A 26,525-nucleotide genomic window follows, 5' to 3' on the forward strand; every position below is an offset into this window, starting at 1 on the left:
GCTGCCAATGCAGTTTTGCCACCTGCATGCGCACGCACACAGTAATGTTTGTATACAAGAAACCCGTCTATTTACTCTGCTCCACTCTCCTGTTCCCCCACCCCCCCCCTTTCCCTCGCTCTACTTGCCAAGAGGTGGATCAGCAGGCCATGAGGCGGAGCTGGCTGTCACATGCCATCTGCAGGGTCACACGGTGACATGCCATCACGTTCTCCACTCTCCTTTTCCTCTAGGCATATCTCTGAGCTGAGCGGGATTGTCAGCGAAGGTGAGAAAGGGCTTAACTTATCAGGAACAACAGTCAGAGATGATTCAAGGGAAAGGAAAGACACATTTTAAGGAAGGATGTGGCAAGAGGGAAGTTACAGTAGAGCAGATATGGTGGTTTTACTGGACCTACATCAAGGTGAGAGTGAAAGGAGTAACTAAGGGACACAACACTGGGGATATCTCAGAGACGTCTTCATTGTTTTAGACTATGGGGGAGTTTCTGGGAGGAGCGAGGAATAAGTTATTGTGAGTAGATAGAGAGCTGGCGAGGAAGACAAAATCCCAAGAGGGATCCCCGTGGTCTCCCTAATCTGTGTTGATCTGGTTAGAGACAAAGTGAGTGTAAGGCGTGACTGGGCTGACTGCCAGAGAGCTGAGGCAGACTACTGATCCCACCTGACAGTGGAGAGCCTCATTTGATTTCAGGCACACCACATTAAAATGTTAATTGATTCTGTATTTAGTTATAATAATGGAGTTTGTTTCCAAAGGACAGTGGATACATTTTGCAAATACATTATTACCTAAATTATATCATTCTATGTCTCCCCAAAACTAGCTACTTGAGGTCCTTATTATGTTTTCGGTTTGGTTTGTTTGTCAGCAGAATTACGGAAAAACTCCTGGCCCGATTTTCATGAAACTTGGTGGAAGGGTGTAGCATTGGCCAAGGAAGAACCCTTTCAATTTTGGAGGGGACTGGCCTTGGTGGAGGCCTGCTCTCTCTCCGAGTGCCCTTCTAGTTGTCCTTTAAAGCTAGGGTCGTTAATGCTGAGAAACTAGCAAGAGTATGCTATATTTTTAAAATGATCCAACCCAAAAACCCAGCTCAGTGCTGCCAACTCCTTTCCAAAGAAGGTAGCTCGCAGCACAAGCTCCAAAAGTCCTTAAAACTAGCGAGAAAGTTGCCAAGTGTTGCTGACTTGGCAACTTTGTGTCCCTTCAGGCCTCCCTCCAAAGCCACTCCCCCAAAATTATCATTATGACCGCAAACAACAAACATGGCTATTGTTAATACTCACAGCTGTCAAGCCAGCAGCTTGTGGCAGAGTCCGGTGAAGCACAATAAGTGCACGGGCAGAGTGAACGCAGGCAGGCAGGTAACCTGAATCAAATGATTGGACGGGTTTATTACAGTCCTGCGGTAGCAAATGTTCTCAGTGTCCCAGCAGTTTTAAAAAGCTTTTGCTGTGAACATAGTCTGAAATGTCACATTATCAGATTCACACCATTGAGTAGCTCACATATGTTCCGATAAACAGTGTATAGATTTCTTATAATCCTAAGATTACCCAACACTGCTGTGGAACAAAGTCCAATCCTTAAAGCTGAGCTCTCAAGGCTCTCTCCTAATGAGACAAATTTAGTAAATCGCATTGGAATTTCACTTGGACGTCGATTATGACGTCATAATAAACCCAACATCTGTCTCAGCTCAGTTCAGCACCAAGTAACCTTTTGTGCACCGACCAACCCACCAGAAATCCAGCTAAATGACAGAGGTCAGGTCAGAGCCACTGAATTTCATTAAGAGGGTGACCTTCTCTGCCTCGTATCATCTTGAGTGTAAAAGTGACCTTTTTCAAATGGCAAATCCAAATTATTTTTCTTCAAACATTCGCTGTATCTGTCAAGTGTTGCCACAAAAGAAAGACAAGAGAATGCAAGACTAATTTCTGAGCACATTTCATGCACAAAGGCAGTTTAATATGTTTTACTTAAAGTATATAAAGGCATTTATTGATAAATAAAATAAAATAAATGATAAATGATAAATGATAAATGATAAATAAATAAATAAATAAACAAATTAAATTGCATTTCATCAGTAATACTCAAAGTGCAATTTTAAGTAGGTTAAAATTGTAATAATTTATTTTGCAGTTTGTTCTATCTGGAGGGTTCATATTATAAAAGCAAGTCCAATAATTACATTTTGGCCTTAAACCATGTCAAACCATGTGATGTCCAAACGATGTAACAGAGGACACACGTTGTGTTATGGGTTGTTTGTCTCCACCCTACTCTGCCTTGTGGTTCCTCCCTCTTTTAGGCCTGATCCAAAGTTCAAGAGCTACTGTCATTTCATTCCCGCCTTCAAAATTGTCTGTGGACAAGCTGAGACCATCCTGTATTCATTAATATTCAGCCCTGCTGTAAATAAGCGACAGTAAATTGGATCACGGCCTCCAGTAACTGACGACAACCATAAAGACAAAAGACCAGAGGTCAAGTACATTCTTGTGTTTGAGTAAATCAGTAAATGAATAAGTGAGCATATTGCCACTAACACAGAGGATGTTTTCCACTTTTCTTTGCTCCACTGGTGGAAATAATGAAGCCCCAGCATAACTTCATCCATACTGTCAGTTAAGCCGTCCAGCTGGCCAGCCAGTCAGTCAGTCAGTCAGTCAGTCATGCAGCTGTTGTGCCCTCTGCTCAACCAGCCATTAAGACAGTCTCTCCCCTCCGTCTGTGTCCCAGCCCCAGTCAGCTATTCAACCACTCAGCTCCTCTCCTTACCGGCCCCATGCAGACCTCCTTTCCTGCCCCAGGATGCGATGTCGTGACGTGCATACCAGCGCAGTGAGACCGTCCTTGTTCTAATGTGTTTGTGCACTGAAGAGATTGCAAGGAAACAGCTTGCCAGGGGCAGGCAGCTGCTGCTTCCTACAGCTTGCAGCAGTTTGGGGGGGACAACAGCAGGATGCCGTGGGGGAGAAGTGGCTCGGCGGCCCTGCTGCTGCTCTCGGGCAGAGCCATCGCGTGGGCCAAGGCCAGGTAGGATCAGGCCTCTGCTGCCGCTGTGGTCTCGGGGACTGTTTGGGACTTGAACCTCATGTATGGATTAAGCTGCTTCACTAAACAGTTTTCTTCTGTGTCTCTGACTTGGCCAGTCAGTGCAACAGTCTGATTATCATTTTACGTACCCATGGTTTTGGCTCCTTCTTGATTTTTTAGGGACTTTTGTAGAATGTGAGATCTACATGTGTTAACCATGCAGATCCTACATGCTGTGACAGGGTTTGACAAGAAACGCTTTCTCAAGGCCGTGAGAGCAAACTGTTGCATTCTCCGCAAGCTAAGAGGCTTGCAATGGAATTCAGCCGCGAGGATTAAACACTGGGTTGCTGCTTTTCAAGTGGATTACCGTATTCCTTGACCAGAGTTTGCTGGTTGGGGGGTTACTCTGTGTTGTTTCCCACAGTGTATAAAAGTTTCCCACAGTGTACGGAGTTTCAACGTAAGACAACAGTTTGACATTTGGTTCATTCTTCTCTCAGAGTGGATGGTTTCCTGTTGATTCTCTGTATTTGTTTGGGGCCCATTCAATAAGAAACAATCCCAACACCCTGACATTTTCAGTAGTCCCTGTTTTCAATTGTCCTTTACAAAGTAGCATGTGTTTTGTTTTGTGGTTGAGCTTTATAACTTGCTGGCATGGTGGAGAGTATTATAAGACAATGCTGCTTTTTCTCTTGGTTCTTGAGGCAGAACAAGGGAGCTTTCTTCTTCTTCTTCTCCTCTTCATGGTATGTCCTCTGAGAGTATTCCCTAAAGCGGTTGCTGGCATTTACTTATTTTGAGGTCATTTTATTCCAGATACATTTTCAGATAGAAAGCCGAGTCGTGTGAGAAACTGTAGAAGTCGAAGTATCTGGTTTTCTCGCTTTTCTCCTAATCTCGCCGGGCAACTGGTTCAGTCTGTTTACATCCTCAGCTGATATAAAGGTTATCATCAGCATGACAAGAGAGAGTGAAAAAGCAAGGATGACTCAGTGAGGGGTTGAGGGGTTGCGGTGCTGCCGCTCACAGACAATGCCGACGGACCTGTTGCACTTGAGGAGCTTCTTGAAATACTTTCTTTATGTCAACCGTTTAGTCGAGAGCTCAGGTATGAGGATGGAGTGGGATGTTAGCCACGCATGTCGCAATAAGTCGCTATCTTCGGCATATAAGGCATTATTTGATTTAACGCACCAACGTCATGAGCTGTCACTCCATAAGTATGTATGCTATTTGATTTGAGATTACCAGTTTGGAATGCAAGCTCGAGCACAGAAAAGAAGATCTTCATGCTTCGATCCGTTTGATTAACTTACAATAACAGCAAAACAGAGAGATGATAACATGCTTCGTCTTTTCAACAAAGACCCCTTGATTAATTAGCTCAAGTAAAGCTTTCACTAAAAGGCCAATAAAGTGCCTGAGGTATACATGTGAGTGTAGTCAGCTATCACCTATTAGACCTGGACTACAACAAGGGTCATTGTTAGGTTACAGCCCAAAGTGCGTTTAACTCGTCTTTAATAGGGTCAAACATTCCTGTTTGAAGCAGACTTGACGGCCACCATGAGGCATGCAGGTAGGGCGTGTCCCCTCAGGGTGGCGAGGGAGGGGACAGGTGTGAATGATGTGTCGATGTGAGCAGTGCGTAGTCGTCACTCCCTCTTGCATTCCAGCTCCACTCGGCTCACAAACACGCCAGTCATCCACAAGCCGTCAGCAAAAGCCTTACGGCAACACTTCCTCCCAGAGCACAGAGAAGCCAGAGCAGTGGACAGATTGAAACCACTCTCACATGGTGTCCAACCACAACAGGACTGGATAGGTTTTTTGTGTCGGATTGTGAATTCTGGATTCCGTTAGCGTTTTGGATAATATGGGTGGCAGAGAGGAGGTAGTGCTGAGCAGGCTCGGGACCACCATGCAGTTCCCACGCGCCAGGTTGAACCGCTTCAGGCTTCGTTCCTCCCCAAGCCCAGCGAGGAACAAGCGTGTGAAGCCATCCTCCCTGAAGAAAAAAGTCAGGTATGTGTGATGAGATTGGGCTGGAGCTGGAGCTGGATTCAGCAGGGTCGAATTCATAAATGTTTTGGTGAAAGTTTGGATGTTGTCTGTGCTTGAAGTGATGTTGTGTAGATGGCACACCTTGTTGGTATGACGGTGAAGACATTATGTCATTCAGAAGGCCTGCAGGTGTGGTATGTGTAGTTTATGCTGTGGAGTCTGTGCTTCCCAACTTTCTGAGATCTATTCTGACATTTGTCCTAAAACATATGGTAACTGTACAGTAATTTGCAGACAAACCTTCATTTGTGGGATAAAAAAAGTCATTTTAATGTCAAAATATTTTCTCAGATATATTCACATCATTTAAATCTAATTTGCATTTCCCTGAAGTTGAAGTGGATCCAGCTGTGAGTCAGCTGTCTGCAGACCTCTGATCTCTCTGGCTTGATGTGTTTCATCCATAAGAGCAGCAGGCTGTGTGCACATGTTGTGGCGTTGGACAGCTGTGTGTGAGAGATGTCGTGAGCCAGATGTTGTATGAAAATAGCAGCCTTTATACATATCTATATTCCTCATAAAGGATGTATCAATGGCACATTTCTCTCCCCATACTGATTCCCATATATAAACTCAAGTTATTGGCTAATGTTGAGTACTAATCAGTAGGGCTGTGTATTGGCAAGAATTTGGCGATACGATACAGGGGTTACGATTCAATATATTGCGATACTGTAAGTAAGGCGATATTTTGCAATTTTTTCATCTAATTTTAGGAAAACTGTCATAGTATAAAGAACAAACCACCATATGCATAAAATCTTTTTTTATGCAATCATAACAGTGGGATCTGCATTTGCATTTATCACAGTCCCTGTAAAATCCAACATCATAGCTCTACTTTCAGAGGGCCCATACACTGAGAAGGCACATATCTTTGAAAATGAAATAAATTATTGACTAAACGGTAAACTATTAATTAAAAATCAATAAGGTGATTTTGAGAATCGATACAGTATCACAAAACATAATATCACGATATTCGATTTTTTTTTCGATATTTTCTTACAACCCTACTAATCAGATAGTAGATACTATATCATTTTTCCTACTCAAAATCTGTGTGGATCTGACGGAACTGCTTCTTCTCTCTATCTGTAACTCCCTTCTTATGTATAAGCGTAGACATTCATACAACAACGTCCATATAGGTTTGTCCAAATTTTTAATAAAAAGGCCGTTTATACAAATTATGTTGTAACAATCTTTATGTGACTAGGGATGCACTGATACTGGATCGGATATCGGGCCGATACTGACTCATATAGCTGGATTGGATATCGGTGACAATGGGGCCTATCCATTCAATTCAACTCTATGTTTATATACTATATAAATTACATACTGGAATTTTAATTCCTGTTAATTTTGAAGATTTTTTTTACCAAGTTGCTGGTGTACAATTTATTTAAATTAAATTAATTTATATCTATGTATTTATTGGTCACATTTTGTTTGAAGAAGTTAGGAATAGAAAGGAATAGTTATGTCAAGCCTGATGTTGCCTTACCCAGAGCCCAGGTATCGCTATCGGTATCGGGACTGAAAAAGTCCATCTAGAGCTGAAACAATCTAGAGCAGAGGTTTTCAAAGTGGGAGGTGGGCCTCCCCGGGGGGTTCCAGGCAGTTTCAGGGGAGGCTCAGTAAATGGAAGTGAAAAAATATTACATTAGTTATCAGAAGAAGATCACATAGAATAGCCTAATTGTGTGTGATTTGGTTAAAGAGAGTTCAGAGATACAGTCGTTTTGGGAATTTTACTGATTTTCCCACTTTGCCAGAGTCAGAAACTAATAAATGCCTAAGCACAGACCTAGCGTGTTGGAGAGATACGGTGGCCAGCGCGAATGTACCTCTCTAGAGCCACCTGGAGCAGAGCCAGTGCATAGAGTGTGTGTGTACGAGGGAAGTGAGTGGTGAAGCAAGAGAGAGAGGTGGCGACGGGAGCGATTAACGTTATCGACTCTGGCCCAAGCAGAAAAAGTTAACAGAGTTTGGTTTGTCCGTTCTGGGCTACTGTACACCCATCATACATCCCTATGGACATCAGAGAGTCCAAATCCTCCCTTCAAAATGAAAGCACCATAGAGTAACTGTGTAGATGGCACACCTTGTGGGTATGACGGTGAAGACATTATGTCATTCAGAAGGCCTGCAGGTGTGGTATGTGTAGTTTACGCTGTGGAGTCTGTGCTGCCCAACTTTCTGAGATCTATTCTGACATTTGTCCTAACATTTAAAACATATGGTAACTGTACAAACCTTCATTTGTGGGATAGAAAAAGTCATTTAGATGTCAAAATAATTCTCAGATATAACTGTTTCTTAACAGGAAGCTCTGGATGATGTTTGTTTTTCAAATTAATAGCCCCCAACTCTCACTGTATGTTAACAGAAAACTAGGAATGGAAGTTAATTCCACTCAAATACTACTTTCTAGAAGTCTATTCCGCATTTGCCTTTAAGATTTCTGTATTTTCAGCAATGCTTTAGGCAAGGGACTCCTTTTTCACAAACCATTGAAAACCCCTGGTCTAGACCTGGAACAACTGGTCGATTTACAGAAAATTAGTCAACAACAGTTAGGATAAATGATTGAAATGACTATTACTATTTTCTATTTCTCTTTTTTTCTATTCCTGTTTCTTTACAAAGAGGCTTACGATGAATTAAGTATCTATTGAAACTCACATCTCATGACTTCACTGCCCCCCCCCCCCCCCCCCCCCCGTCTCCACACTGAGATGCCACAAAACTGGTTTAACACACACCAATACCTTGATGTGGAACTTAATCTGATCTGGCTTCAACTCACATGTACTGTCATCGGTATGGCAATCTACCAAGCACATCTCGATCATTGCATCACAGCTGAAAGCTATTTTTGGCTCTGATGCATCGGACAACTATGATTTCATTGTCTGGGCATAATAAGCCATCTGTCATTCCTCAGAAATGGACGAGCGTGGTTTGGTATGTCTCTTGAGAATTTGCTGACTGGAGGAATGTGACTGAACCACACAGCGATAGAGTTACTCAGCTCGCCACTTCCTGTTTCTGTTGATCGCCAAGTCACATTTTAGTGCCAGAGGGTGCAGCTGAGTGTGTGCCTTTGTTGTTAGAGGACAGTAGTACCCTTTGTTGTTGAGTCCCGGCTGCATTTGTCCTGCTTGTTTTTGGAAAACACTCTGGGATGATTTAATTTTCTTAAATTGTATTTCATTTAATTGCCTTCCATTGTTGGAGGGGATGCAGTCCTGTATCTGTTTCAGTAGATGGAGGGGTGTGACCCATAGGAAAGCAGATCTCACATTATTACAGTGACATCTAGTGGATCTTCAGGGTACTATGCCTCCAGGCCACATTCTGCAAGAACAATAGAGAGAGGACCCCCCTTTGTGTCCGCTCTCGCCATCTCTCTCCTCACTCCGGCCCTCCCTCCTTCCCGCTCCTTTTGTCTCTCCATCTCTCTGGGCTCTCCCGGCTGCTCCATCCTCCCCGCGTCGCTTCAGCCTTCATTCCTGCCGTGTTTGTATGCGTCTTTGTGTCTCTGCCCGTTGGTTTGCATGCATGCGTGCGATTTCTTTACGTGTGTGTATGTCTGTGCCAGAAATCCCAGCCCCACCGAGATGAGCGTGGAGCCCTGGGCCAGCCCGCAGGACCAGGCAGCCGCTGAGCACGACGCACACAGCACGCACGCGCCCTCCTCCCAGGATCAGGAGCAGGAGCAGCACCCCGACAAACTCTGCCTGGACTCGTTCTGGAGTGAGGTGGAGACCATCCGACAGGGGAGTGGCTACTCAGACCTGGACTGCAGCAGGAGAGACTCCAGACAGTCAGAAGGTAAATACTGCAAATCCTGAGTTGATAGATTAAGGATGGATATAAAGAGAGCTGTAGTAGACTACAGTAGTCATCATGAGTCTTATGTGGTAGAATTACACACCAGCAGTGTTTAACAGCTGCTGCTGAGATCCGCCATGAAATGATGCATTCGCCATGGCAACGTATCAGGTTTCGCTCATGCAGCAAAGGGGCTCTCTCATCACCATGACAACACTATCAAACACTTTGTGGCAGAGAGTGTTTTATGTGCACAAGAAGCACAAAGCCATTCATGATGGGGATGCTCTTTTATTATGTCCATTCATTCAGATTGTGTTAATTCTGCCCTTTAATGGATCTTTTGATGCCGTGTTAAACGGAAACACTCTGGATTGTGGTGTGTAAGTGTGTCTACGCCCCATTATTATCATTTTGAGAGAGTAAACAATTATAAGCTCTTTCTCGTTGAATTCAAACAGATTACTAACTATTATATTTAATGCACCAGCTCTTCATGAGTTCAGATTTAATCTGGTTATATCACATAAAGCGGAGAATTACACATCACTAAGGAGAGATTAGTTGTTTCTAAACATTTACACATTAACTGCCAGGTGTAACTGTTGCGAATCTCATCGGATTAACTGGCAAAGCTAACCTTAGCTTGCTAATGTATGACCCGTTTGGAGTGAACAAGTAAAGAGATGAGATGGAATAAGGTTAACACATCTGACCTGACATTTGTTCAAAATGCAGTTCAATCACAACTCACAAAAATAACACAACATGCCTCAAATAACAATACTTTATGCCACATTTTGCTAAATCACCTAATAACATCACTAATGTCATACTTCTCACTCTGAAACACACATATTTATCCATCTATGCAGATGTAAATAAAGCAAAATCACCTACTTTTACTTAAAGACTGGCAGTTATGTTGAAAATAGGGCTGTCAATCGATTAAAATATATATATATATGTATATATATATATTAATCGCACATTTTTTTATCTGTTCAAAATGTACCTTAAAGGGAGATTTGTCAAGTATTTAATACTCTTATCAACATGGGAGTGGACAAATATGCTTGCTTTATACAAATATATGTATAGTATATTTATTATTGTAAATCAATTAACAACACAAAACAATGACAAATATTGTTCATAAACCCTCACAGGTACTGCATTTAGTATAAAAAACAGGTAACAACAGCTGTCAGTGTGTCAGTGTGCTGACTTGACTATGACTTAAACTTGCCCCAAACTGCATGTGATTATCATAAAGTGGGCATGTCTGTAAAGGGGAGACTCGTGGGTACCCGTAGAACCCATTTACATTCACATATCTTGAGGTCAGAGGTCAAGGGCTCCCGTTGAAAATGGCCATGCCAGTTTTTCCTCGCCAAAATTTAGCGTAGGTTTGGAGCGTCATTTAGCCTCTTTCGCGACAAGCTACGCTTGGTACCAATGTATTCTTTAGGTTTTCTAGTTTCATATGATGCCAGTATCGTCACTCTAGCTTTAAAACTGAGCCCGCTACAACCTAAAAATCACAAGTTGCGTTTAATGCATTAAAGAAATTAGTAGCATTAAAAAGAAATTTGCGTTAACGCATTATTATCATGTTAACTTTGACAGCCCTAGTTGAAAATATTGTTTACCCCACTAAAACTGTTATATTTGGGATGTTACAGCCTGTGATGTGACAGTCACTTCCTGTTTCAGTGCGATGCGACAGTCCATCACTTTTGATTGGACTACAGATGTGTCCTAGCTAGTTTAAAACTAGCTGGTAGTAGTTACCACAGACTGAGGAAGGATTTTATAGATAAACTAAGTGGAGTCATCTAGTCAAAGTGTTATATATTACAATGCATCAAAATGATCATTTATGATAGTAAAGTTCAGCATTTTAATTCTGCATTATATCTCCATGTTGTTGCTGTCGTCCCTGTGTATTTACATGTTGCCTTTTTGGATCTTTCACTGTGTCTCAGAGGGAGAACAGGAGGAGCAGTGGTTGGCCGATGCTGGTTTGTCGACCCTCATCAGCGAGGACAGCGAGGATGTCGACAACGCATTGCTGCTGTCCACTCTGACCCGGACCCAGGCCGAGGCCGTCCAGCGTCGACTGGACTCCTACACGCTGTCCCTCCGCAAGAGGAACAAACCGGCGCCGCGCGACGTTCGCGAGATCTTCCACTCCCCCATCGCTCAGGTCAGCACTTTGAAATATAAAATATCCATTTCCCTGGTGACTGTCAGGCCTCAGTGAGGGACTTTCTATTGTTCCACTGTGTTTTGCTGTCTTGTTCCAGCTGACCGGTGACAATAAAGACAAATCCCATGTAAAGGCCATGCATTGTCTGTCTGAGCAGCCCTGAGAAGGGAATAGAGACACCGTTCCTCTGATCTGTATCAGTCCTTTATCAAAGGAAACACTCTCTGTAGCCATCTCCATCTGCTCAGTGGACAATATAAAACATTACCTCTATTCCCAGTGGTGGAGAAAATATTACAGGACTGATATTTTTAACTAAAGTTGGTCCTTAGAGAAAGTGTTGTAAAATGTGTACACATGACATCTATTGCCTGTCCTGGGAGAGGGATCCCTCCTCTGTTGCTCTTCCTGAGGTTTTATTCCATTTTTTCCAGTTAAAGGGGCTTTTTGGGTTGTTTTTCCTACTCTGAATCAAGGGTCTAAGGACAGAGGATGTTATATGCTGTACAGATTGTAAAGCCCCTTGAGGCGAATTTGTTATATTGGGCTATTTAAAAAAATTTGATTTGACTTTGAGATGTGTTTGTGACGTGTCAATAAATGCTCTCTTTCACCAGTCTCGTCTGCCTGAGTCCCAGCGTAGTGACGACACAGCCCACCACAGCATGGCATCGGTTGGCAAATCACCACTATCAGGTAAGAGCTACACATAGTAGTATTACAGTAAAACTAGCGAGTAACTAAAGGGAATAAAAAATTAGTGAATATACACACATGGCACAAAAAGCAATGGCTGCAATTGTTTTAATAATCGAATTAGTGATACAAGACTTAACCCCATAACTGGTAGATATGAACAAAGTAACAACTTGTACATAGGGCTGTCAAAATATCAGATTTTCACTACATGATTATCGTGGCTAAAAGAATTCACGATAACGATATTATCGCCATGCCTATAGAAAATAAAAATGATGATAATAATGCTATCAGTCAAATTCATCTTTAACTGTTTATTGTGCATTTTGTCAAATTAATTATACTCAAAATATGAGTGTAGAGAGGTGGAGAGAGTAATCATAACTGTATATATGGAATGATTTAAGAGGCGCTGGATTATTTACACAATGTTATCATATGTGTACATGATATCAATATTTGATTTTTAAAATATCACGGTTATTGTTAATACAGGGTATATCGCAACCGTACTTGTACACTTCCATCATTTTATTATCCTTCCATCTACTCAAATATTTAACTACAAATGAACCGCCTTATATGTCTTTAAAAAGACATTCCTGAAGAAGAAGTCAGGTGAGCAGCAGATTTGTGAGGCCCCGATGAAGGATTGTCTGTCGGGACCAGGCCACGGCCCCGTCATCTATCTTCTAATTGGTTCAGATTAATCCCCGGATAACTCCCCGTCTCTACATGCAGCTGCTGGAGAAAGTCCCAGTCCTCACAGTGGTGACTTCACCAGCCAAATCTCAAAGTTATTAAAAAGTATTCAGGTTTTTTAACAAGGAAACTGTCATTACAAAAAAGTGGCTCATGTGCTGCTTTCAAGAAATTTACTGAGAAATAAATCTTGTAAAAATATCTTAGAAACAGTGACGACTCTAAAGGATACCCCTCCTGTTGTCTTCGGGTCAAATTGACCCGAAGACAACAGGAGGGTTAAACAGGCCAACTGATGATAATGAACAAGGCTATTATTTGACAATAATGTTTTCTTGTCTGGCTATTATTAATAATATGAGCATACTTTTGTTAATTTTTCATGACCTAATGTTGAATTTCTGTGGATTTATCCCTCCTGTTGTCTTCGGGTCAATTTGACCCGAAGACAACAGGAGGGATACTTCTGCCAAATGCTTTTTTTCTAATGTATTGTTCCTCTGTTCTTGGGAGATAGAGCGTGTGGGTACATTTCCTCATATCTGTGGACTTTTTGTTTTACCGGTTTTCTTCCTCTTGTTCCCTCGTGTAGCGTGCTTTTAAATTTTATTTTTTGTGACTTCTCTACAGTGGACTTCCTCAAGTGAACTAATAGATTGGCGTTTGTTTGTGTGTGTGTGTGTGTGTTTCCTGCTCAGCTGTGACGCCGGAGCATCACCGAGGCGCTCCTAAAGAGGAATTCTTCATAACCGACATAGCTTACTGCGAACAGGCCGTCATCTTTCTCAAACAGGCCAAACTGCCGCAGAACAACAGCCAGCGCAGAAAAGAGGACGGCACCCTGCCTGTAAGCAATCAATCACTTTCCCCTCTCCTACTGCCTTCAGGAAAACTCTGGTTTTAAGTTTGAAAATGTTATTTCACATGCGGAACTTTGTAAATGTCGCGGTGGTGTCGTGAAATGGGAAGACAATTTGCCAACGGGGCATAAAGGGGAAATACTGACAGATGTTTCACTCATTTCTTTTAGTGGGTGTGAAAGTACATCTGAAATGTATTAACAGAAAACAGGACATGAAAATAATTACATCGTTTTTGGGAAGGCATGGTACATACATGATGAATGATAACCTCTGTTAACAGGTTTGGTTTATGTACCTGGATGGAATTTATATTGTTGGTAATGGAGGAAAAGTAAATTGGGGCTTTAGGGCTCAAGAGGTTTTGGGTCATTTTCATATAAACCTGTTGAGACACACAAATGTTATTGTAAGCTAATATTCCAATCAGCCCCACTGTCGGTTAGATAACAGGCTTAAGCAGAATAAAGAATGAGGGAATTAGCTCGAAACAAAAGAGGAGTTGTTGTGTCACAGAGTCCTTATTTTTCTATTTCAGGCTAAATACATTTCGAATTAGTGGTTTTATATCACAATGAGTATTATGTAAATGATTTGACACTGTTGCCATTTTTTTCTTCTTTATCCCATTCTCTCTTCCTCTGCTATTCTTCTTTGTCTTTCTTTACCTTTTCACCTCACCCCTCCCTCTCCTCACCTTTCTCTGCCTTCACTTTCACCTTCTCAGCGGGTGATCTGCCCCAAGTGCCGTCTGGGAGTGACTCGTATTCAGGATCTCTCCCACTCCGACATGAAGAAGGTGCGTCAGTTGGCGCTCATCGACATGACGGCGCTGTGCGACCTCTTAGAGCTGGAGGTCAAAAGGCACAAAACCAGCAAGAGGAAAATTCCAGGTATGGCAGCATTCGCGCACAAAGAGAGCACTGTACACACACACACACACACACACACACACACACAAGGAAACAGGCTGTTTTTTTCAGACAGTAACATTTTAACTATGTGCAGTGTTTATTTTTTTTGTCTGTTCTCATATGTCTCTGACTGTGAGCTAATCAAATCAAACGAAAACAACGATTCAAACTAACACTTGACTGGTTGTCTGCAGCTCTATTTTTACACAAACTGGCAGCTTTCTAGTCTTTCTCCTGTTTCTCTGCAGTCTGGAATTTAAATCTAAAAATGCTCTTTACTATATATTTTACATAGTACCTGTCTCTCTAGACTAAACTATGGTGACATCCGTCAGTAGTACATTAATAAGTCATCCGAGCATGTTTTTAGTAGGCCATTGTTTGACGCACTGCAGTTACTTGATGTCGGCACACTCATATACACAGAATTACTTGAGCTATGACGTGGCAGTATGGATATGGACACACACACACACACACACACACACACACACACAACACAGGAAAATGTCTCCCTAAATGTCAATGCGAGGCAGAGGACAATTGAATGACACTTTTTCTTTGACAGAAAGCACGCTGTACGGGGTGCCGCTGGCCACGCTGCTGGAGAACGATCAGAAAATTAAGCCCAACACCTCGACTCCTCTCTACATGCAGGCGGTAAGAACCCCAAATACATCTGTGTTTGTATATGACCTTAACAAATCAATTAAAGAACAGTACGAATTCCAGATGTTTTTTAAATGAATTTAGCCGTTTCAGATATCTATCTGTGCTGTATGTGGGCTTGAGGTGTTAAATTAGCCCATTATCTAAACAGTCTCTGAAATCATTTGAGCTTTGGTATGTAGCCTAATAGCCGATATCAGATCTGCTATTCTCCCCTGTTCTGACACAAGATGACATTTTGCATCTTTTTGCCCATATTTTGTACACTGCACGTGCACCATGTACTCAGATAGAAGCACATGAAACAACCTCAGTGTCCTCTGAATGTGAAAAGCTCTGACCACGCCCTGCATATAGCAGCAGTTACTGAGAATGACCAGCAGAGGTGAGCAAGAGATCCCTATCTACTGATTCTCTGCTAATGTCTCTCTCTCTCTCTCTCCTTCCTTTCTCTCTCTCTCTTTCTCTGCAGTTGTTGTCATTTTTGGAGAAGAAAGGTGTCGATTCGGAGGGGATCCTGCGGGTTCCAGGATCTCAGTCCAGAATCAAGGTACAATATTTGGATCCACACATTTATTTCTGTCACACAAAGCTGACACAGGAACAAATTATCATACAATATGCCCGTTTTTTGTAATCTTATGTTTAAAGCAAAGAAATGCAAAGGGCAGCCAATATATCGACACTGTTAAATGTCAGAAGTGCCTGGAGAGCAGTGAAGAAAATCAAACAGCTTCACTGAGTTTAACTATAGTTGACATTTAGAAAAGTCCAATGAGACAAAATCAATCATGTTTTTTTCACCTTCTGATACTGTATTTAATTCAGTACGGGTGCTGTAGACGGTGAATCAATTAACCTAAAGCAGACAGAAGAGGGCGCCATTTAGCATCAGGACAGATCACCGGGATAGATCAGTCAGGTGCTTGAGACAGATAATGGATTTGACAACAGTGATCATTTAGAGAGTTAGCTAAACGTAATATTTTGGCACTAACTATTTCATCTTAACATTTCTATGGTGATATCGGTGGACCAAAGTGTTACACCATTATAATAGTATTTCTTGTTCCCAAAACATTTTTTTTTTATAAATCAAAATACAAATATCCTTAAAAGAAAATCGTTGAAGTTAAATATTTAATAAAATTTCAACTATCGATGTACTATAGTTCATAGCTCATGACTTCTTTCAGACTAGTGGAAAGAAAACATCCAGAATACACATTTAGGTGTTTATTTCACTAAACTTTGTTTATTTGTGTCAGTAGATTTCTCCTAAATTCACCAAAAGTTAGCATTAGATAATGCCTCATTTGCATATTTAAACATCAAATTTCAGAAAACTTAATGTAAGTAATCAATTGGGGAAGTTTCATGGTGGTATCTATAAGTTAAAAAATGTTACCCTATTCACCTGGAGTGTCTCCCCTTAACAGAGCACAACTTTCGGTAACACTTCATTTTACAGGTCCGCAAATTTCATGGTAATTAGGTGATAATTAGCAAGTAACTTATTTGAAATTTCTTTGGAATTACTGCCAAATTACCCCAATATTTATCTCAAAAGTTATCGAAAATTACTTTATTATGAACATTATTTAATAATTATATTCCGCTATTTCCCAATAAGCAGTAATAAAGAGCTGGTAATTTATTTAATACATTTCCAGGAAAAGAATACAAAGTTAATTGATATGCTTTAAATAGATAATGATTAGCAAATAACTTCTTTGATATTTTTTTAAAAACTCCCTGAATCATTACATTAGTTACCAGGTTACATTTGTGTAAACAATAAGTCACACAATGGTGAGATTTGTGCCTGATCAGAAGTGTCTTCTATTAGTTTTGGTTTTCCACCTCCGATGAAGAGCAGCACACAGCCGCTTCTCAAGCCTAAGGGCCCTATTTTAACCTTTACATGCTATTTTAGCATGTAATTATTAAATCATGTTTATAATTAAGTCATTTTCGATACATTTTGAGGTAAATATTGGGGTAATTTGGCAGTAATTCCAAAGAGATTTTAAATAGGTTACTTGCTAATTATCACCTAATAAAAAAATACCATAAAACGTACTGACCTGTAAAATGACGTGTGTTTCCCAACTTTCTTCCTAATTTTAGAATCACTAATAGAGGCAGAAATCAACAGGAGTCTATGCTTTTAATCCAAACCTCAAAATCCTGCCTGAAGTTCTTATAAAGTATTTCTATGAAACGTAAGAAAGCTGTGGCCACCTCTTTTAGCAACAGGCTGTAAAATAAGAACCAGTAACACAAGATAATAGTGCTTACTGTGTATACTCTTATATACACCTAAGGCACAAACAGAGACCGATAACACACTGACAAGTAATTAGTTCTGACCTCATGCCCGTGTTAATTTGATACTAATGTGTTTTAAATAGCTGCTCCAGAGCCATGTCAGCCCTGTGAATGAGTCTCCACATCTTTAGAATTCAAAACGTCACTGAAAATGTAACATTTGCGAACACTGGAAACTTTATATATGACATTTAGACTCTCGAAAGCCGTTATTCATCAGCCATTCACAGAAAAATGGTTGACTACAATAATAATTGAAAAGTGTTGCATTAACTCGCTTGACATTTGTAATGTCGGGGTTTGTGGAACAGATCGTCAGTGTTGTTCTGAAAGCATCGCATTGTTTTTTCTAACCTGCAGCTGCTGCAGCAGAACTTGGAGACCAACTTCTACTCGGGGCAGGTCAGCTGGGACGACGTGAGTCCCAACGACGCCGCCGCGCTGCTCAAGAAGTTCATCCGGGAGCTGCCCGCTCCTCTGCTCACCCCCGAGTACCTCAACACCTTCAGCGCCGTCAGAGGTCAGTGTGCACAGCGGCCAGACCTGTGATAGATCATACAGTGTATCAGGATGCAGATGGGTGTGTCTATATGAGTGACTTTATTGTGCTTGTGTTTTCTTATCCAGCAAGTTGCATATTCACTTTATAAGTCAGGCATACCCAATGATTCCTCTCCTCTTCCTCTACATGACTAATGCTACATGCTACATGGTAATCTGCTCAGCAGGGTTCACATCATAATTACCTGAGTCTCTTCACCGTGATGCTTCACCTTTTCTGCTCCGGCTGAGCATTAAGATGAACAGGTTGATAGCCTTTTTAAGAGGCGTCACTGCACGGTGACAAAGCAGCTGTAAAAGATCTGCTATTTTCACATTAGTCTCACCTTAATAACAGAACGGACTGATATTAATACGATCTGATTGATGACTCACTGATGTTTAGTTTGTGAGTGCAAAGTGATAAACGACGTGTGACCACAGAGACATAAGCTAACAGAGCTAATGGCTGCCTGTCACAATGTCATTAATCTTTAGATATCCCATTACTCTTAGAGGAAATGAAGAGGATGTGTGGATGTGTGTGTGTGTGTGTGTGTGTGTGTGTGTGTGTGTGTGTGTGTGTGTGTATGTGTTAGCCCTGTCTTACCTTGTTCTTCCCTCTTCCTTCAGACATCACAGAGCTGAGGCAGAAACTCCACATGTTGAACCTGCTCATCCTGCTGCTGCCTGAGCCCAACAGGAACACACTGAAGGTACACACACACACACACACACACACACACACACAATGCTCGATTTCTACAGAAGAAAAATTTGTTTTGGCCACTTGAACACTTTTTGTCTAAATTGTAATACTTCCTGGTTCTTATGTGCTTCGTCCAGAGGTGGAATATCAATAAACACATTAAAGGGAACATATCATGCTCATTTCCAGGTGCATACTTGTATTTGGGGTTTCTACTAGAACATGTTTACATGCTTTAATGTTCAAAACACACAATTTTTCTCATACTGTCGGTCGGAATAAATCTGTATTCACCCTCTGTCTGAAATACTCCGTTTTAGCGCCTGTCTCTTTAAAAAGCCCAGTCTGCTCTGATTGGCTTGTGAGAAAAATATGGTGCACCTTTGTAAAAGTAGTTCTCAAACTGTGGGCGGTATATACTAATAAGCCTGTTGTGACATAGGAAGGGGAGCCAAATCTGAAGGGCTTGTTGAATCACATGTTTTCTGATCTGGGCAGCCCACAAAAAACTGACTGGGTTGTCTTATTTCACAGTTTATTGTTTGGTAGGCACTCCAGATACCAAATGTATGTGCACCTTTAACTCATATACTGTACTTACACTCATTTTTTTCAATTTGAAAGCTATAGTTCCTTCACAAATTACGATTTTCCACACAAAACAGATGAACTTTGAAAATATGATGCATTGCTGTAGCTTTAACTACCCAGCAGTATATAAAATATTTAAAATGAACTCCACTGTCACGAACTAAAAACAGCAAAACGTTCCTTTGCACATGGTAATAAGGATCTGAATATTTCCTCCACCAGGCACACACTTCATCTCCAGGCACAATATAGGTTTGCATATTTAGCTACCAGAAGGAGTCCAAAAAAACATCACAGTCATTTTACAGGATCCATAAATGACCCTAAAGTGTTGAACTAGCCTTAAAGCGATGTTTAGCATTCTCCACACCCTACATGCTCTTAAGTTTGTCAAAAATTCATCCCAAATTCCTGAAACTGGAAATACAGTACTAAAGCACTGTTTCATAATGCGTTACTATGTTGTTCTGCTCTTAATCCACATTTTAACACTCTGCTCTGATCTGTTATGTAACAGCTTGCTGCATTAACCATGACTCATTTGTGTGCCGTCAGCTCCGCTTATAGCATCCAGGAGCATAAAACCCACCTGAACTAATTACTCTGACTCCAGTGGAGGCAGCTGAAACTTACTGTGCATTAACATACTTCTCAGTGGAGGCGTTACGGATGATTCAGGCACTGTGATAATTCACTTTACTCCATTTTGTGCTTCGGCGTAAGTGGCCCTCTCAACGTTTACACATTGCTCAGTTGAAAGTGAGCGAGTGTTGAAACTGGAATGTTAACACCTCCAGGTTACATGTAATATGATAACAGATTTGATTGACGTATCGGTATGCACGTCTCCATCCATGTGTCCTTCAGGCGCTCCTCGAGTTCCTCAGTAAGGTGGTCTCCAGGGAGAAGAGGAACAGGATGAACCTTTGGGCCGTAGCAACCATCATGGCTCCCAACCTCTTCCTCCATAAGGCCGTCCCCAGCAGGCTGACTGAAGGGGCAGAGAAAGGACACGCGGAGAAGGCGGCCGATGTCATGAGGCTCCTCATCCGCTACCAGGACCTGCTCTGGACGGTAGGAACACCCACATATTCAACCTTTTACTGCAGAAACATAATAGTGTCATTATTTTGAGGCCATTTTCTACATGTTCTACGAGTCTTTAAACAATTTTCTCAATAATAAAGAGTAAAGAAGCACCCCTCGTCAAAAGAACTTGGCATTTCATATCCCTGTTGTCGTCTAGCAAGTTAAAAATGAAATATCAGCCAAAACTGTTCTTTTGAGCTCATTAAATTGAGTTTAAGAGATTCATTCTTGACTTTGGAAATAGCAGTTTGACAAAAAGTTCTTATCACAAGTTTCCCTTATTTATTTCTGGCTGCACAAAAATCATGTTGTGTTCGTAATCCTTGGCATGAAAATCCATCACAAATGTTGCATCATGCTCTCTTTTTCTCCCCAGATACCTAACTTCCTCATGAGCCAGGTGCGTAAGCTGAATGAGAACAGTAACCGGCGTTACCAGTTCTACGATCGCCGCATCAAGAACCTGCTGAGGAAGATCCACACAGACAGCCGCGACAAACCTGATAAAAACACCTCAGAGGTGAGCTGGTTAACCCTGTGCTGCTTCACACACACACACCCCGTCGGTAACAGCAAAGTTCAATAAAATATACGGTTTAATTACAGCCATACATTACTACAACAAATCTCAATTCTTGTGGTGAAAACTCCTCACATATGGATTATATCTGGAAAAAGGTGTGCGGTGTGGAAACGTCATTGTTTTACTATCCAAAGTTAATACGGTGGTTTCTTTTTGCCTTGCAGCATTGCCGTACGGTGAAGATCCAGGTCGGGGATCTGGTGAGCGGCACCATGGAGTTCCAGCTCAACATCAGCTCCCGAGCCTCGGACCTGCTCGCCCAGTTTCACCGCCAGTCCCCCCGCAGCCCCGACAATGGAAAGGGCAAAATGCGAAGGTACAATACTGCACACAGTTTAAATGACCACACGCTGATGATGACTCTTAAAGCAGCAGTGGGTAGAATCGGAGCAAATATCATTAGAAAAAGTTATTTCAAGAACTCTTGAATTACAATATGCTGAAAGGTTATGATGGAATTTTTGCCCAATGATGCCAAAAACATTGTGCTTACTGCAGGTTTAAGTTTAATTTTGTTACCTAACATGCACAGCCATTAGGTTTAAGCTTTTTTTCTCATAGTAGTACCGGTGTCACTTTGTCACCTGATGAATATTTCCCTTTAGAAAGACATATTATGTGCTTTATCCACCGTTATGAAAACAAAAGTATGCTACATAGGTTTACTATGTCTCAACAGAAACGGCTCGGTGGCGTATCCGGACTGTGCCCTGTACGAAGTGGGAGGGAATATTGGTAAGTCGGAAGTATTTTCTCTTGCCGTGGCAACGCTGACATTTGCATGTCTTTCTGCTTGTTGAGCTGATGAGGGTAGCGAGGTCTTACGTAATGAACTGTGCAGGCGCCAAAGAGACATGAGCAGCAGTGCATCTGCAGTTATCAGAGCAGACAAATGCTTATCACACATGTCTGTGCGCTCACAGGAGAGCTGACACAGTGAACGGTAAAGAATTAAACGTGTTCTTGCATAACTTCTGAATCTGATTATTGAATCACTGTTTTGATATAAACAAGTCCTGAATTGATACTCGAGCTGAAAAGAATTGAACCATTAATCGAATAGTTGATTGACAGAAAAGTTATCGGTAATTCGATAATTGATTAAACATTAAAGTCATTTTTCAAGGAATAATTCCCCAAAAAGGGGAAAAAGCTTCTTAGTATTAGTATGTTCTTACATTAAATAGGTCAAACAATGAATCGGCTAATTGAGTATAATAATAATCGGCAGATTAATCGATAATGAAAATAATCGTTGCAGCTGTAATTGAAATGTAAAAATCAACCCTAATTTTTCTATATTTTAAATTCCAACAACTGGAGCTTTTAGTAATTGGTTGTGTGTGTTTTCTGCAGGTGAGCACTGCCTGGATCCCGACACACACCTTCTGGATTTGTACAACAGCAACTCTGGAGGAGAGTGGGTCATCAAGCTGAGACCCAACGCCAGCAGAGGGCTGTGAAGGATGGACGAACAGATCGGGGAACAGGTTGCCGACGAAGGACAAAGGCAGAGCCTAAAAAAAAAGATCAAAACCACGCAGCCCTCTCTTCTCGTCCTTTTCATCCTTGGAGCAACAAGGGAGAAGGAGACAGATGGACAGATGGAGGGAGCAGGAACAGATAGATGGACAATCTGCCAGGAGCAGAGCCTAAGAACTGTCTATGATCAGATGAACACACTTTGCCCTCCTTCTCTTTCCCTCTACCTTTCTCTCTCTCTCTCTCTCTCCATCTCCCTCTTTCTTTTTCTGTCTTCCTGCAACGCTGCGAGCAGAAAGCCGCTGACGTGACTCATTACTTCCGACAGAGAACCTGCCGCACGGAAAAGAGAGGAAGAGAGAGAGAGAGAGCGGGTGGGCAGTTTGGTTCGCCATCTTTTCTCTAAAGGAATCACCTCCAACTATGAGCGAGCAGATGGGGATGCAGAGCACCTCTGGCTACAGAGACCACAGGTCCGACCCCCTCCTCAGGCCAGCCAGACAATGTGTTTTCAAATCATTGGTTCATTCATCATTCTTTTGAAGACGTGATACAGGAGCTTTCTGCTCATATTCTTGGCTAAACTGGCATCCAATCCGGCACTGGGCAGAACATTTTGAACACGTTTTATACAAGAGAAAACAACCTTTATTTTTGCAATTGCAAATTCATCCTTGACCTTGGAAACAGCAATTGCCCCTACACCAGTTACGGAAACCAGGATTCCTGTTTACATGTTATTAAGTAAATCAGTTTACTGGACTGTAACCCGGTTACTTAACTGCATGTAAACACAGTGGCTGTAGTAGATATCCACTTGGCTTATGATATGGACAGAAAACTACAGTATCACGTCCAGCTTTTTTAATTACTGATGATTAAAAACCAGCAACGAGACAAAAAACATATTGAAAACAGAAAGCTAGTGTGGATCAGAAGCTAACCTGGAAACGGAGCGGGGACTCCAGCTCTTTGTAAGCACACAGCCACAAACGGATCAATCAGTTAATCAACTGACTCATCCCTCTCCATCTGCTTTTTGGCTCTCCGCTGACCGTTCTCCAGCTCCGACGTTTTGATCACAAAATAAACAAAGAACGGGGGATTCCTCTCAGTATTGGCTCCGTTCCTCGTCTGTCTGTGCCATTCAAAGAGATGAACTGATATCTCCTTATCTGTGAAACCCTGCGATCTCCTTGGCCACATAAAAAAAAAAAAAATCCACGGACTTCCAAGGACCCCTGGTCTGTACAGAACAGTGCTCAAAGAGACGTTTCTTTTTTTTATATATATTACCAAGGGATTTGGTGTCACAACCTCAAGGACAGTGATTGCACCTCTAAAGGGAGTTGTTAAGGACACAGTGAAGCTGGTCTTCAGTTTTTAAATGAATGGAGCCGAAAGTGCTGAAGTGACTCTTCAGGGGGTGAACTGGGATTATTGTTGTTATTTATATGAATGTAATGCCATTGTTGCTTCTGTATTTGATGAATATTCTGTAGGCTAGAGAGACTTTAGGATAACGTGGAGTTTGCTGCACTCAGTGTAACAGTATGTTGTGTTAAGTCGCCCATACTCAGTGTGGGAATTTGCAGTGTTCTTGTACATATTTCTCGAGTTGTTTTTTCGATGGATCCTAAACAGTACAGTGAGATAAATGTCATGTGTAAGTATTCATTCATACAACTCAGCTGTGAAGAGTAAAATCACTGCACTGTTGTGACACAAGCAGCAAATGAATGTGTTGAACATGTTTTGCGCTATAGATGCGAATCATTTACTCCCTCGCAGTCGGAGCCATGTTGGGTGCTCCGCGGCCATTTTGTGGGGAAAGTGTCTCGCACTCAATAGATGGAGTAACGACAGCCGGGCCCCGGCACCGACATCCATCAACACCCTCCTCTCCATCTCTGTCACCTCCCTAATAATGGACCATAATGGCGTGTGTGGCGCATGCATCAGAAATACACGCCGAGGAATCACATTTCTTTGATAAAGGAGAAGCTAATAAATGGCTGTTATAAATTCTGCCGCCCTCCCTGGACCTGACGACAGCAGCGGTGTGTGTGTGTGTGTGTGTGTGCATGCATGTGTGTGATGAGCTTCATTACACAAGTCCAATTGGCCTGTCCCAGGGTCCCGGGCACAGTTCAGTGCCTCGGCACAAAGCGAGCTGATGAAACTGCCTTCTGCTGACAATCAGGATAAACTAGGTCACCTCTGAAGCAGCATCCCAGAGGGCAACGCAGTGTGCGAGTTCAAACACCCCCGAGGAGGCGAGCACACGGACGCGTATTGTGTAAACACACATGACAACACACAACACGATGTGGAGTCACCAAAACAGGGGCCACGAGTTCACACCGGTTTTTCTGTCGTTTGTGTTTGTACATATGTGAATGTGTTTGTGTGTGAGAGAAAAAGAAGAAGACGCTTCCTTTTGGTGTGGATATCTCTGAAACAGTGTTATCGATATCATCACCCAGGGAGACTAAATGAAGGACATTAATGTGATCAGAGTGTGGTTGTGGATCTCTTATTGTCTTCATCACTGTCCAGCTTTTATTGTGGTGAAGATTTTTAGACGTCAGTCAGCACCAGACGTCCGAATGTATATTTATGCCCTTTATTACACAAGTCATTGTTTTTTAATACTTCTGTGAAAATAGTATTTGCTGTAGAAAGAAAAAACAACTTTTGAAAAATGTTTTTGTCAATAAATGTGAATCTAATGATGTGCTTAACGTGATTTATTCTTCCAATATGGGGTAATGGGTGTGGTAGAAAAGATGGTATCAACAAAAGGATCATTCATCACTCTATGGTGAATCTGCAACTGCATCACACAAAGAAGCAAACATACACACCTACAGTATATATGTGTGTGTGAAAACAGAAAATCTGTAGTGAAGTATTCTGCTGTAATCAATAGAGAGATTAACCTTGTAATGTGTGCGGGTGAAGAGGCCAGCGCTGCTCAGTCTCTTGATTAATCATCGCCACCGTTCCTGGAAAAACCATTCGCAACTAACTGCCTCATCAACTTTGATTATTCAAGGTCTCGGCGTGTCCAAATGGCCGCCTGAAAGACAAAAGGGAGAAAACTGACGTGTGATATGGCATTCATTGTGTTTTCTTTCACTGAATTAGAGTTTCGAGCTCTGCGTTTTGTATTTTTAGAACATACACCATGTGGGGAAGTAATTATGGCTGTGATATAAGTGTTTAAAATATCCAGAACTAGATATTAATTATTTGAAGAATTGATGATTATAAATTGAATATGTGATCGATTTAATATCTTTAGACTTAATAACAGATCTGCTCTTTTGAAATATTGAGAACATTTACAGAGTGCTATAGGAATGAGTCCTAAAACCCGGCAATGAGTTATCATTTTAGCATTTCTGGTTCCCTCATCTGGAAGTCAATGGGTTTTTTGAATGGGTTTTTAGTTAGATGCCTATAAAATACGTCAGTAAATATACCGCTTGTGAATTTTGAAGCCTTTATGTGTCTTAAAAAAGGCGGTTGCTAAAAAGTGGCTAAATGAGACTACAAAACGCCATCATGCCGACTCGTCCGCCTTCACCGCCTCGTTGTGTATACTCACGCTCATGCAACAATGGTGTAGTTCATTTGTGGCCTAACGTTAGCTTTTTACTTCTAGCGATTGCATTTAAAATTCATAAAGTTTTGTTCATTTGTGAAGATTATCTTGCTGAATAAAACGTGTCTACGTATCATAAATATATGTCTGCCACAGAGCTTATTTTCTGCAATAATCCAAAACCCAATGGACCAATCCGATTGGCTTTTTGTCGAGGGAACCAGGGCGATGTTAGATTCCTGGTTGGCCTACAAAAATACGTCAGCCCTGCAGCACTCTATAGAGCACCTTTAAAAGAAAATCCTTCATATCATATTCTCCCATCTTCCAAGACTTTCTCTCAGTACAGAAAACATGATTCCCACCTTTTTTCTGATTGTTTGGGAGTATGTTTTTATGAGTAAATACTGTATGTTTGGTTCGTTTTTCCAGCCTCATTCACTCCTTTCTGACAACAAAAAGAATCACTAAGCAAACCAAACTGCAGCCCCCCAGACAGAGCAGCAGCACAGCCCGCCTGCCAGACGTAGGCCCCTTTGGCCTGCTGCAGATCTAAATTACTGTAATCAG

The 26,525-nt window shown here is 41.6% G+C and overlaps 1 protein-coding gene and 1 long non-coding RNA gene across 7 annotated transcripts in view; one reads left to right on the plus strand and one right to left on the minus strand.

Annotated features, from left to right (window-relative positions):
• LOC119491927 (rho GTPase-activating protein 40) overlaps window positions 1-25,084 on the plus strand; it is a 29,716-nt gene extending 4,632 nt beyond the window's left edge. For 3 of the 6 annotated variants that reach the window (XM_037776239.1, XM_037776217.1, XM_037776223.1), the window contains 14 exons: window positions 8,732-8,964; window positions 10,953-11,173; window positions 11,794-11,872; window positions 13,276-13,424; window positions 14,165-14,330; window positions 14,920-15,011; window positions 15,493-15,570; window positions 17,712-17,871; window positions 18,525-18,607; window positions 20,059-20,265; window positions 20,657-20,800; window positions 21,028-21,179; window positions 21,543-21,598; window positions 22,220-25,084. In XM_037776239.1, coding sequence (XP_037632167.1) covers window positions 8,751-8,964; window positions 10,953-11,173; window positions 11,794-11,872; window positions 13,276-13,424; window positions 14,165-14,330; window positions 14,920-15,011; window positions 15,493-15,570; window positions 17,712-17,871; window positions 18,525-18,607; window positions 20,059-20,265; window positions 20,657-20,800; window positions 21,028-21,179; window positions 21,543-21,598; window positions 22,220-22,326 — 1,908 coding nt within the window. In that variant the 5' untranslated portion in view covers window positions 8,732-8,750 and the 3' untranslated portion in view covers window positions 22,327-25,084. Of the gene's footprint in view, window positions 1-233; window positions 3,052-3,133; window positions 5,083-7,781; window positions 8,654-8,731; window positions 8,965-10,952; window positions 11,174-11,793; window positions 11,873-13,275; window positions 13,425-14,164; window positions 14,331-14,919; window positions 15,012-15,492; window positions 15,571-17,711; window positions 17,872-18,524; window positions 18,608-20,058; window positions 20,266-20,656; window positions 20,801-21,027; window positions 21,180-21,542; window positions 21,599-22,219 lie in introns of those variants that run through there. The other 3 variants (XM_037776210.1, XM_037776199.1, XM_037776231.1) reach the window with 3 other exon arrangements.
• LOC119491958 lies at window positions 5,310-7,513 on the minus strand. The gene is made up of 2 exons (XR_005207690.1): window positions 7,384-7,513; window positions 5,310-5,361 (listed from the first exon to the last, which is right to left on the minus strand). It is a non-coding gene; the product is annotated as an uncharacterized LOC119491958 (long non-coding RNA).
• Window positions 25,085-26,525: the final 1,441 nt, after the last annotated feature.

The sequence above is a fragment of the Sebastes umbrosus genome, chromosome 1 (genome assembly GCF_015220745.1).
Source record: "Sebastes umbrosus isolate fSebUmb1 chromosome 1, fSebUmb1.pri, whole genome shotgun sequence".
Lineage (NCBI taxonomy): Eukaryota > Metazoa > Chordata > Actinopteri > Perciformes > Sebastidae > Sebastes > Sebastes umbrosus.